Below are 11108 nucleotides of genomic sequence, written 5' to 3' on the forward strand. Positions count from 1 at the left end.
TGTACCCATAACACCGCTTACAGAAAGGACAAGCTCTTTTCTCTGCAGTTGCCAAGCAGCACATGGCATGCCCTCCTCTTTGCTCAGATGTTCAGCCTGTTGCTTGACTTTGGTGTATCTCCGCTTTCCAGTTGCTCCATATAGCAATGAAGTTCTATATTTCCACTGAAATATGTTTGTTTCTGGAATGGAGCTTAGGCAGGTGGGCTGATTTCCAGTAACAGTGACATTCCCTTCCCATTTCCTCCCTACCAAGCACATGCACACACGCACTTTTGAAACCTCATTCTAAAGAATATTATTGCAGGGCTGCAAAAACTGCAACCTCATGTAGAATTGAAAGATTAAGAAAATATGACAGTTTCCCATAAAATTGCAACACTGACAATTTGTCATCACATTAACACACCATCCAGTCATGATTTTCCTGTTGTTCTCTGGAAAACCCTTTTTGTGATAACTGTGTGACTTGCAATACTATTGCAACAGTTCTCCTTCCCTACTCACCTTCCTGCTTAGAAAGGAAGACCAACAGACTTCACTGGCTTTTTACACTCTTCATAGTAGAAGTAATTTTCTTTCACATCCTGAATGTCTTATTTCATTAGCTCTGAACCTCACAATGGACTAGTAGCAGCTCTTGCATTTCTGACTACAGCCTACACACATCATCTGACACAGCGTTCACGATGTATCCCAGACTCCATCAGATTCACAATAATTCCTCTGCTTTCAAGTAGAGGGACCTAATATGCTCCTAAAAGCATAATTCCTGGGCACATGCAGACATTCACATGCACACACACACACCTTGTATAGGCAAAATAGAGAAGTATGAGAAAATCTACTAACTTTGCAGTCCTGAAGTTTAATGATTTTCATTTGCCTCTCCATGTTTGCAATAAGCTGCATGTGCATATTGACAATTTTTACCAAGACATCATCACCAACAAAAGCTGCTCATTGTTCCCTTTCCTTTTGGAAATCAAAGTTCTCCCAGCCCGTGATTTTTAAATATATTCTTAATAAAGAGAAATAAAACTTGTCATACAGGAAATTCAGAGAGAAAGTACAAGGGCACTGATAAGTACCTGTGAAGCGTGCCAGGCAGTCTGTGAATTGCGATGAACTGTTGTACTTTTCAGTCCTCTAATTTCTTCTAGGACCTCTGTGTACTTTGGGTTTTCAGAGCATGCTTATTTCTGTATTGCATAAAAGAAGTACTTTTCCACCCCCTTTAAAAGTGCTACCAGTTAACTTTAGCTAATGTCTGCTTCCTTTTCTCTTTGGAGAAACTGTAAACAAATAGACCCTATTCATCTTCTCCATGCTGGCCATGATGACTATGCTTTGCTTATTTAGCCTCATTCTTCTCCCCGCCTTCCCCCCAAGCTGAGAGATTATAATGCATTTGCACTGAAGTGGTTTCAGGTCACTAATCATCCTTTATTGTCATTCTCATTAACTTCTCTAGCTATGTCAAACCCTTTCAAGATGAGAGTCCTACAAGCATACATCAGGTAGAAGCATTCCACAGGTTTTTACAGTGCTGCAATCCTGCTTTCTATTGCATTGCCTTTCCCAATAGCACCCAGCACTCCTTCTGAACACTGGTGAATTTTGAGCTGATGCTTGCAAAGAACTGCAGATGCACATCTTTCCTGAGGGTGAAGGGCAAGTCTGGGGCCCCACTGATCCTGTAGCTGTGTCACCAATTTCCCTCTCACCCCTTGTTTTGTTTTACATCTGTCCACATGGCTTTTAATTGGACATGGCCTTGCCCTGTCATTCATTATAAAAAGGTTCTTCCATAACTCTGAAGTATCCATGTTTTAGATTTACTCAGTGTAGTACAAATTATGAATAACAAAGCTTTTCAGCTCCCCATTTACTTTTCAGGCCTTTGAAGCCAGGAGGAAAGTACCTTCATGAGTATCTACTAAGGAGCTGTAATTGTGAGTGCTTGCTGGCATTTTAAAGATGAGCCAATGGTACAAAAATACTTATATATCAAAATTATTTAGGCATGTGTAAACAATCCTATCCACAAACTTATGGGAAAGTATCTGATTTCTTTCAAATATTAAACATGCATTAAAAAGAGAATAGAGAAGGTGAACTCAAGGAGTGTGCCATGTTGCAGTCAGTCACCCAAGCCATGCAGCACCAGAACCGCAGTGTGCCCACCAGTGTGCCCACCATGAGCTGCAGCCAGGCATGGACAGTGCAGCACAGTGGGTGCACGGGACAGTCTTTTTTGTGCTGCTGCTGCTGGTGTGGTCAGGTTCTTGGTTTGATCCTGGCTTTAATCTGTCTTTCAGTGTTTCTCTAAGGGCTGTTTCACATTTGAAAGGACATTCTACCACTTACACAGCACTTGAGGCAGATGGGAGGAAAAACGCCAGCTCCCAGGCCAGCCTTGTGCTGTGCTTCTTACCCAATGATGATGGAGACACTCAGCAGCTCTTGGTGCTGGTGCCAGTTCTGCTCCCACCACATGAAGGCTGTGAACATGGACCCTTCTGGTCATATAAAGCCACAGCTTTAGTACAGTGCTTTTGACCTGGGACCTGCATACCCTAGCTTTCAAAGGGTGTTCTTCTACAGAGGTGGTGAAGGGGAACAAAGAAAAGCAAAATCAGAAGTTTGATACAGTGGTCTATAACTGAACTTCCTAAAGAGGTTTGCATTTTCACTGCAAAGATTGTTAAGGCTCCACAAATCATGGAGGAGCAAAACCTGCTTGTCCAACCTATTTTTCAGAGGCAAAGGTGAATAGGAAGGTAAATTTTGCCTGGATGAAGGTAAACTCCAGGACTGCTACTTGTAGAGCACTGTTGGTTCTCATACAGCATCCCCTACTTCATATTCAGATTCCTGGGTATTTTCAACACAGACATATTCATTCTCTTTTGTATTTATTTCTTCAGATCCTTGGTTTTTCACAGGCTCCATCACATAGTTGTTTTCAGTGCAGGAGATGGGTTCCTCATAATGACCTGTACTTTCACACCCTGAAGAAGCTGCTGCTCTCGAGTTATGGCTGAAATTAAAATACAAAATGAAAGACAAGTTGCAACCAGAGCAGACAAAGCATCTCCCAACCATCAAGATTTAGAGCAAGATTTTGGTCTGATTCTAACCCACATAAACCTGGGCCACTGGATAGTGAGAGTATTCTGAGGGAGAGAACCTTGTCCTTTGCTTCCAGGTGGCAGGAGAACCTTGAGCATTATAGCAGCATCGCCTCCAACCCGGGGAGAGTTTCAGAGGCAGAAGGTGTGTAAGCAACACAAGGATTGCCACCATTTCTTGAAATGGCACAACGAGACAGCTACTCTTTGCAAGGTAAATACCCATCTCTATATATCTATACTTAAAGTGGTGGAGGCATGGCAAATGGTGAGCTGAATGCAGCCCACATCCACCATGTGGCTTATGATGTCTAGTATCTTTAAAATGAAGGTAAATCCTCTGAGGACAAATGCTACCATGCCATTCCTTTGGTTGCTCAGGGTTCAACTGTTAACTTAAAATGTTGCTTTGTAAACTGGAAAGCACAGCCCCTGGGCAAATGCTGCTAGCATGTTCTGCCATGGCATTCAAGTCATCAGCACTTTAATTTTTATCTAGGTACGTTTCGACTGGATTCTTTTCTGGAAGCTTTTCAGTGTAGCTTCCATAGGTTACAAGTAGATCCGTATGCTGAAACCTGAGTTTAGAAATAGCTATAATTTCCTGCCACAGCTATGATTAAAAGAGACAAGTTCAAATAAGGATATTTCAGGGATAAGTCAGAGTATAATCTGTGCATCAGGAGCCTTAGCTCTCCAGAAGGGAAATTCCTGTTCTTTGAATTTGAAAAAACACTGGGAATTTAACCTTGGCAATGATCTTCAATAGGTCTCATTGGGCTGAGAAGTTACTGAACAGCTCTTGCTCATTTTTATGATACTAATATTGCAAAGGAAAAGATCTTTCTTCCTCACATTATGTGTTGATGTGGAAAGCCACCAGACCATCAGTACGATGCACTACTGAGCTAACTTTGAACCTCTTCTTCCATACTGCTTAAGAGGCTTTTCATCTTGACTGCTGAGTAGCACCGTTCGGTTCCCCCTGCCCCGCTGTGATACAGTCCCCAAAGACTCATCAGCATGTTAGATAAAGGGTTATACTCACAATTTTACTTCATAGACCCGAGCTGGAAAAGAATAATCAGAAATGTGTATCAATAATTTGCGTTTATATTCTCAAAAAGGAATTTCTCCTATATCTCCTCTTGATATAAAAAAGTGACCTCTGAAGACAGAATGAAAATAGGAACCTTGGGTATCACGTTAGGTGGATGGTGACTCCTATTCCCAGGATTCAGCCCAAGAAAATTAAAACAATCCATATCCCAGCTGTAGCACAACTGGATCAAAATAACTGGCCTAAGGTCAAAGGTAAAGCTGAGTTTAGAAACTGGAAGTTGCCAGTTCCAACAATTTTCCTATTTGCTAGAAGCTCAATAAAGAACAATTTTGAGGTTATTCCCAATTCCTTTAGAAAAAAGGCAAGAGGCATATTTGCCAATAATTATTAATGATTTAAAGGAACAAAGGGCCAAGGAGAAAATGACAGCCATCAGTATTAAAAATGCCAAACCCCAGCCCCTCCCCATGTTCTCTGTACCCAGCCAAGTGCTGCTGGTGGGACAGGGGCTCTAAGAGAGCATTTGTCAAGAGTCACCTGCTGTTAGTGCAGAGGAGACAGAAGTATTCAGTAAATATGTCCTACGTCTGAAGACTAGAAAGGAAATCAATTCATATTGAGTAGGGAGAATTAATGATGGCCTCTTTTCCACCAGGTACTAACTAAGCAGAAATACTAAACAGCAGCTGGTGCAAACAGGTGTTTTAAAGCAGCAGGACAAGATTAGCTCATACCAGATACCTTAAACAATATGATCAACAAACTCAGTGGAGCAAGCAAGTTTGAGAGCCACAGGATGCCCATGAGGACCATTGGGAAGTAACTGTCCCCAAGGAACCATGGCAGAGCAAGGGTGGCACGGCTGCAGCTGAGTGCCATTGGATGGCCCGGGGGGGGGGGGGGGGGGGGGGGGGGGGGGGTCAGGGACATCCCCCGAGGCAGCAGCACTGCAGAGCCTGCCTTGCTACCCCAGCCCATCCCACCTGCGGCATCCTCACCAGCTAGCACCTGGCAGAGCTCCCCAGCTGCTGCCACTGGCTTTCCCTGAGGAAAAGGGGCTTCTCTGCCTTTTCAGACCTTCCCCCACCTGCTCTGATCCAGGCATGTTTTGCTCAACTGCCTGTGTGGCATGGGAGCCAGAGCTGCTCCCAGCAGCTGGGAGCACAGTGCCAGCCCCTGCCCCCAGACCCCTCAAAGTTTACAGTTGAACCAATAGTCAGACCAAGCTGGGCAGGCACAACATACTTAAGTTTTCCAGAACATTTTACTCACCATCTTTGGGCTTTCTAATGCAAATGATAAGAAAGATGACAAGGAAAACAACAGCACTGCAGACCACAGCAATCAGGATGACCAGGTACAGGGGCAGGTGAGTCCTCTGGACATCTAGAACAACACAGAGCAGAAGACTTTTGAACAGAGAAGCCCTCCCAGGTCAGGGTGGCAGCAGCTGCGTGATGCTGACCACTTCCAAGGACAACAGCAGCCAGCCCTGTTGCAGGCATGCAGGGTGGGAGCACGTGTGCCTGTTCCTGCTCATCCCCATCTGAACAGCACCTTGCTCACAGGGCTCTGCACAGGCACAGCTGCGTGACCCGACCAGATGTACCGCACGTGCATCTCGCCCAGGGGCTGCGGCCAGGAGGACAGCCCACCGAGCCTCTTAACACTGAGGTTAGTTGCAGCTGCGAGCTGGGCGCAGTAGTTGCACTACACATGAAATAAAGGGTCTCAGCTTTTCAATAAAGGACACTGTTCAGCTGTATTTGGAACATGTTTAAACCTACCACAGCACTGCAAAGTGAGAGGAGGCAGAGATCATCTGTTTGAGTTGCACACAGAGGCTTTTCTGCTGTTCCAGCTTGGACACTCAAAGAAAAGATCGAAGGTGACTACCGTTCGGGAACACAGCAACAACTCCGTATGCTCCAACTATGAAAGCTTTGGTTTTTTCCCACCCACATAAAAACATCCAGGGTCTTTTAAAGAGCCACCATGAATCACCTAGGTCCCTTGGGAACAGCCATCAATACAATTTGCAGCCAAAAGGCAGAAAACTAATTTTGAGGCTGAAAGTGCTGAGCAGCCATTTGGGTCCCTAATCTTGTTCTTCACTTTCTTTTGCTCTCCACTTACTCTGAGTTGTAGAATTCTTTTCTGAATTTCCCACACCTTTCCAAGAAGTTGCTACTGTTACGGGCAGATCTGCAAAACAAACAGGAGTGAAAGGCTCACTGTGCATTTTAGCACCAGGAGATCTGGGATTACAGCTGTAGGATCAACAAAGAACGGTAATTACAAGGCAGCAAAAATATGCAAACTCTAGAAATTAATACAATATATATACTATAATATATAGAGTATATATAGTATTGTATATACACAATAGATAGTATGTAGTGTCTATATACCATATACAGTATCTATGTACACACAAACTATATATACACATATACGTATGCATCCAATGCGTGTATGTCTATACACACACACCTGTGACAACAGTGGAGCCCAGTGATGTCCAAGGGATTCCTGAGGTACCTCCAAACACCAGCTCTGTTTGTTTTTTTTCTGTAACAATAGTCAACAATTGTCAACATCTTCTCTCAGCTTCTGCTAGTTGACGCTGATTCCCACAGCCTGCTGTCTGATTGGTGAGGCACTATAAATTAACATTAAACATAACCCAAAAATACAGTTTCCACAAGCAGCCCTACTCTAGCACAGGTCTGAATTCCCACATAGCACAAAACCAAACTGGAAATCACAAGCCCTCCCTCAAAACAACCGTCCCTGGTAAGGCAGACTATTTCCAGTCAGGTCTGAGGCAGCTTTTACATCACTTGGATGTGCTGCTAGCAATACTAGCTCTGCCTCCCACTTCAGCAGCTTTCATTCAAGGCCAGAAAACAAGCAGAGAAGCCCTAAAAAAACCCAACCAGAAAAACCAAAACCAGAACCAGGAACATCCTATATGGTCTACAGGTTAGGAAATGGTGTTTCTAGGAGCCCTAAGACACGTACAGAGCCTTGTACGGAGACACGACCTCTGTAAGGGCAAGCCAAAAGCCCTCTGTGGACTGGAGATTGAGCAAAGGAGGATGTTCTACGTTCAGAAACTTCTGGATTAAGAGCTGTGATGTATGGACTAAACCACAATATTGTCAAGACTGTATTCCCCAGCCACAAAATCCATCAGTGTCAAATCCTCCCCTGAACCCTTGTCCTTGCTGTCAGCCATGGCTGCCGTTGCCCTGACCTGTGCTGGAGTGATGTCTTCCCGAGGTTCCCACATCGCTCTGAGAGGCCACTGTTGTGGTGGGCAGATCTGCAAGGAGAACAAGAGAGGCTCACATTGGAGTACGACCCTGTTTACGATGCTGCTACAATACAGAACTTCCCCACCGGTGGGATAAGACCATAAGGGAGCAGCCACTACCCAGAGGACAGGCAGGGTCTGCATGCTAGCAGCATTAACAAGGACGGCCATCGTTAAATCTTGTTCCCTGCTGTACGCTCCTATGTGCAACTGCTGTGAAAACAATGTGTTGTTCAGCCCTTGCCTTAGTGCCCCTGGGAGCTCAGCAGGCTTTGCCTTTTTCAAAGGTCACCTGAGGGATCTGTGCTTGGCTCTGCGGCCACAGGCTTCATGGCACTGATGACCAAGTTACCAGCCAATGAAAGGAGCAAGTCTCCCACAAGGCATCCATCATGTACCACCTTGCAGATGGATACATCAGAACATAGAGTGTGTCTGAAGTGCAGTGTGTTTTCCTGAAATACGTAGCCAGTTATAAAAAACAAAGGCTGGTTTTATTTTTTTCAACTGCTGAATTACCACCCATGTGTTTCTCGTACTCCAAATGAAGTGCTGATTCCTCGTCTAAACTTGCTAAACTGCAAGAGGCAGCATTACACAGCCAGCAAGAACTTCAAAAAAGCCAAAGAGGAATGAATACGCAGTTTGTATTTAAAACCTCTTTTGCATGAGAAAAGAGCAGTTCCTCTAAAGAGGAGGAGGGAAACAATACAGGATATAATAAAGGATAGAAAAATCGGAGCCAGTGGTGAGAAGTGCTTTAGAGTACCGAAAGCAAAAGGTTTTTGTGTTTTCTTCTTTCAGGGAAAGGAAGCAGGAACGTTGTTCCATTCCAGTATGGAAGGACTCCAGATGTTCTCATCGAGCTGTGGCTCTGGGGACTCACCTCTCACTGTCAGCTCAACGGTGTCGCTCTGCTGCACTGCCCTGGCTCCAGCCCTGTTCTCTGCCTCACAGTAGTACTTCCCGGCGTCGGAGGGCTGCAGGCTGTCCCACGCCAGCTCAGCCTGGCTGCTCAGGAGCAGGGCTTTCCCTCCCGGGGTGCTCCTGAACCAGCGGTAGCTGATGGGGGGGGACCCGTCGGCCACACAGGTCAGGCTGGTCCTGGCTCCTGCCGGCACTGCCAGCCCCAGCTCACCCGCCCTGATGACGGGCTTGGTCACAGCAACTGGAAGACAAAGCAGACAGGGCCCAGGTCACGCTGGCCCTGGCTGGCTGGGCAAGGTCCCCCTGCCACGGCAGCTCTGGCTCTAGCTCTCAGCGCTTTCCCAGGAGGAAGAGGGGCACGGCTCTTGTGTTGCCTCTCTGCGCACATTAAGCTCAGTTCACCCGTGCCTGTACCAGCTATGCCACCCATTGCACCTCCTGCATGGAGGCTTGCTCTGCTGTGTTGATGCCCTCTCCATTCCTTTATAAATCACCACTGCCCAGGGAGAGGGAGACCGGGCTTGTGCTGATGAAGTGTAGTCAAAGAAAAGCAATGCAATATCCCAGGGACTTCCCCTCTGGCTTGTCCCCCTTGGAAACGCTGAGCCATCAAGTACCAGTAGAGCCAGGGAGAAACTGGTGAGCAAGAGGCCACAAATCCTCACCCAGCTCCTGAACCTCAGGGTGCAGCACCCTGGGCAGAATTTCTCCCTCTGACCTATTTGCTGCTTCTTGATGGAGCCTGGTGCCACTCAGCAAAATGCTTCTGCATTTAAGGCGGGTGGTCACTGCCTACCTGATCTGTGCAATCCCTAAAAGCCTTCCTGAGCCAAGCCTTCCACCCCTGCGCAGCTTCCCTCTCGGGTTTACCTTTAACAACCTCCACTTCAGTGGTGATCTCTTTTGCTATCAGGCTGTTGTTGCTGGCTCTCCAGGTGACCCGGCAAGCGTAGGTTCCCCTGTCAGAGATCTGCAGGTTCTGGATGTGGAGAGACACGTTCCCTGGGGTGTCCCTCGGAACGCTGACCCTGCCCCTGTACTTGGACAGGAGAATGTTGTCATCAGAGCCATCCCTCCAAAAGACTGTGCTGGAGCTGTGGTCATGTACCACAGTCCACTTGAGGGTTTGCTGCACAAAGCCCTTCACAGGCACATAGGTACACGGCAAGGTGGCAGACCCCTTCCATACACCTTTGACCTCACTGGGGCCAGTCAGGTCCAGAAAAGCTGCAGGAAGAACGAAGAAAGAAAATTTACAGAAAACAAAGCAATCATGGTGAAGGCAGCTCCTGGGTGATGAAGTGTTGGTGAGAGCATCAGCAAGTGGAATCCACCAAAGCCAGAGCATGGGCAGCCAGCGTAGGTGTGAGGGGTGGCGTGACCAGGGATAAGCTAACAAGAAGGCAATGTGGCACGAGGAAAACAGGTGGGAGGCAGCAGACTGCCAGGGCCACTGACATGTGCCATGTGTGCAGCGTGGCACCTGCTCAGCCTGGCACCTGCTCTGCCTGGCGTGTACCTGCTAGCAAGCAGATGTGGGCAGAGCAGGGGCCACGGTTAGCAGATGACTGGGACCTGCAGGAGGAGTTTGCCTGGATCCCGAGCTGCACAGTGCCTGCCGCCACCTCACACCACGCCTGGGGCTTTCCTCGCAAGCGCTGCATGTCAACAGCAAATCACCGTATGAACAGTTTTCTCTCCTCTCCTGCCCGTTTGTTCTTCTGAAAGAAACTGCTGTTTCAGACTAAACTGAATTTAAGGAACTTAGGCAATGGATCGAAGTAGCTAAATTTTCCTGTAAAAATTAGGTCCATCACCTTTGTCCCAGTACATTTTTGTCACTCTTGGGGCTAAACCTACACCTCCACAGACACTTCTTTACCCTTTTCTCCTGGTTTGCAAACCTCCCTGTTCCTGGGAACACAAGAACTACCCAGACCCTTTGTGCTGGGCCGCTTGCAGTGCTCTGTGAAACAGCCCTCACTTGAAGTAGGTGGGCAGCATCTCCACAGCCTTCACACACCATTGCACACCGCAGCCACTGGATTTGCGACAACCTAGCATGGAGCCATCAGCATGCAAAGATGTTGGCCTTCCTCCTACAGCCCCATTCCCAACACAGAGCCCCCCACGCACAACCGCCCACAGGCAGGCAGACCCGTGCCTGGGAGGAGCTGCCGGGGCAGGATGCCTTCCCCAAGACTCACCGTTGCAGACAAGAAGAGGACTCAGAAGCAGAGCTGCTCTTACCAGCACTCGCATCCTCCCCAGTGCTGCGCCTTGTCCTGCTCAAGCAGGACAGCCCTGTTCTCTCAAAGTCAGGGGTAAATCAGGAACACCTCCCTTTCTTTGCTCACTTTGTCATCGAGAAGCCAGGACAGCTGTTGATGGTCTTTCCTTCCTCTTTTTCAGAAAAAAAAAAAAAAAAAAAAAAAGTGTCTTGGCAATGACTGTCAGAGGTGTGGGCAGAAGTCCTAAGGGAGGGTAAAAAAGAGGAAAGTTTAAGAATTACTTCAACTCTATTTCATATTTCCTCCTGAGTATGCTTCCCCCCCTTCATTTTTTTAATTCCACTTTAAAAAAAAAAACATTTCCTTTGTTTCTTTTTACTCTAAATAATAAGTTTTAACATGCCTGTTACATACAAGAAGGTCTGAAAGAGTAC

The 11108-nt window shown here is 46.7% G+C and overlaps 1 protein-coding gene across 2 annotated transcripts; it reads right to left on the reverse strand.

Moving 5' to 3' along the window:
* Positions 1–848: 848 nt before the first annotated feature.
* On the reverse strand, positions 849–10808 carry VSIG4 (V-set and immunoglobulin domain containing 4). Of its 2 annotated transcripts, XM_056359977.1 has the most exons (9): positions 10651–10806; positions 9314–9670; positions 8403–8684; positions 7457–7525; positions 6691–6768; positions 6334–6402; positions 5470–5583; positions 4183–4204; positions 849–3043 (listed from the first exon to the last, which is right to left on the reverse strand). In XM_056359977.1, the coding sequence occupies exons 1-9, from the start codon at positions 10703–10705 to the stop codon at positions 2845–2847; spliced, it is 1245 nt and encodes a 414-aa protein (XP_056215952.1). In that variant the 5' UTR covers positions 10706–10806; the 3' UTR covers positions 849–2844. The 2 variants fall into 2 exon arrangements, with proteins under 2 accessions (XP_056215952.1, XP_056215953.1); XM_056359978.1 differs by lacking the exon at positions 6691–6768 and having other exon boundaries at positions 10651–10808.
* Positions 10809–11108: the final 300 nt, after the last annotated feature.

The sequence above is a fragment of the Falco biarmicus genome, chromosome 14 (genome assembly GCF_023638135.1).
Source record: "Falco biarmicus isolate bFalBia1 chromosome 14, bFalBia1.pri, whole genome shotgun sequence".
NCBI classification, from domain to species: Eukaryota; Metazoa; Chordata; class Aves; order Falconiformes; family Falconidae; genus Falco; species Falco biarmicus.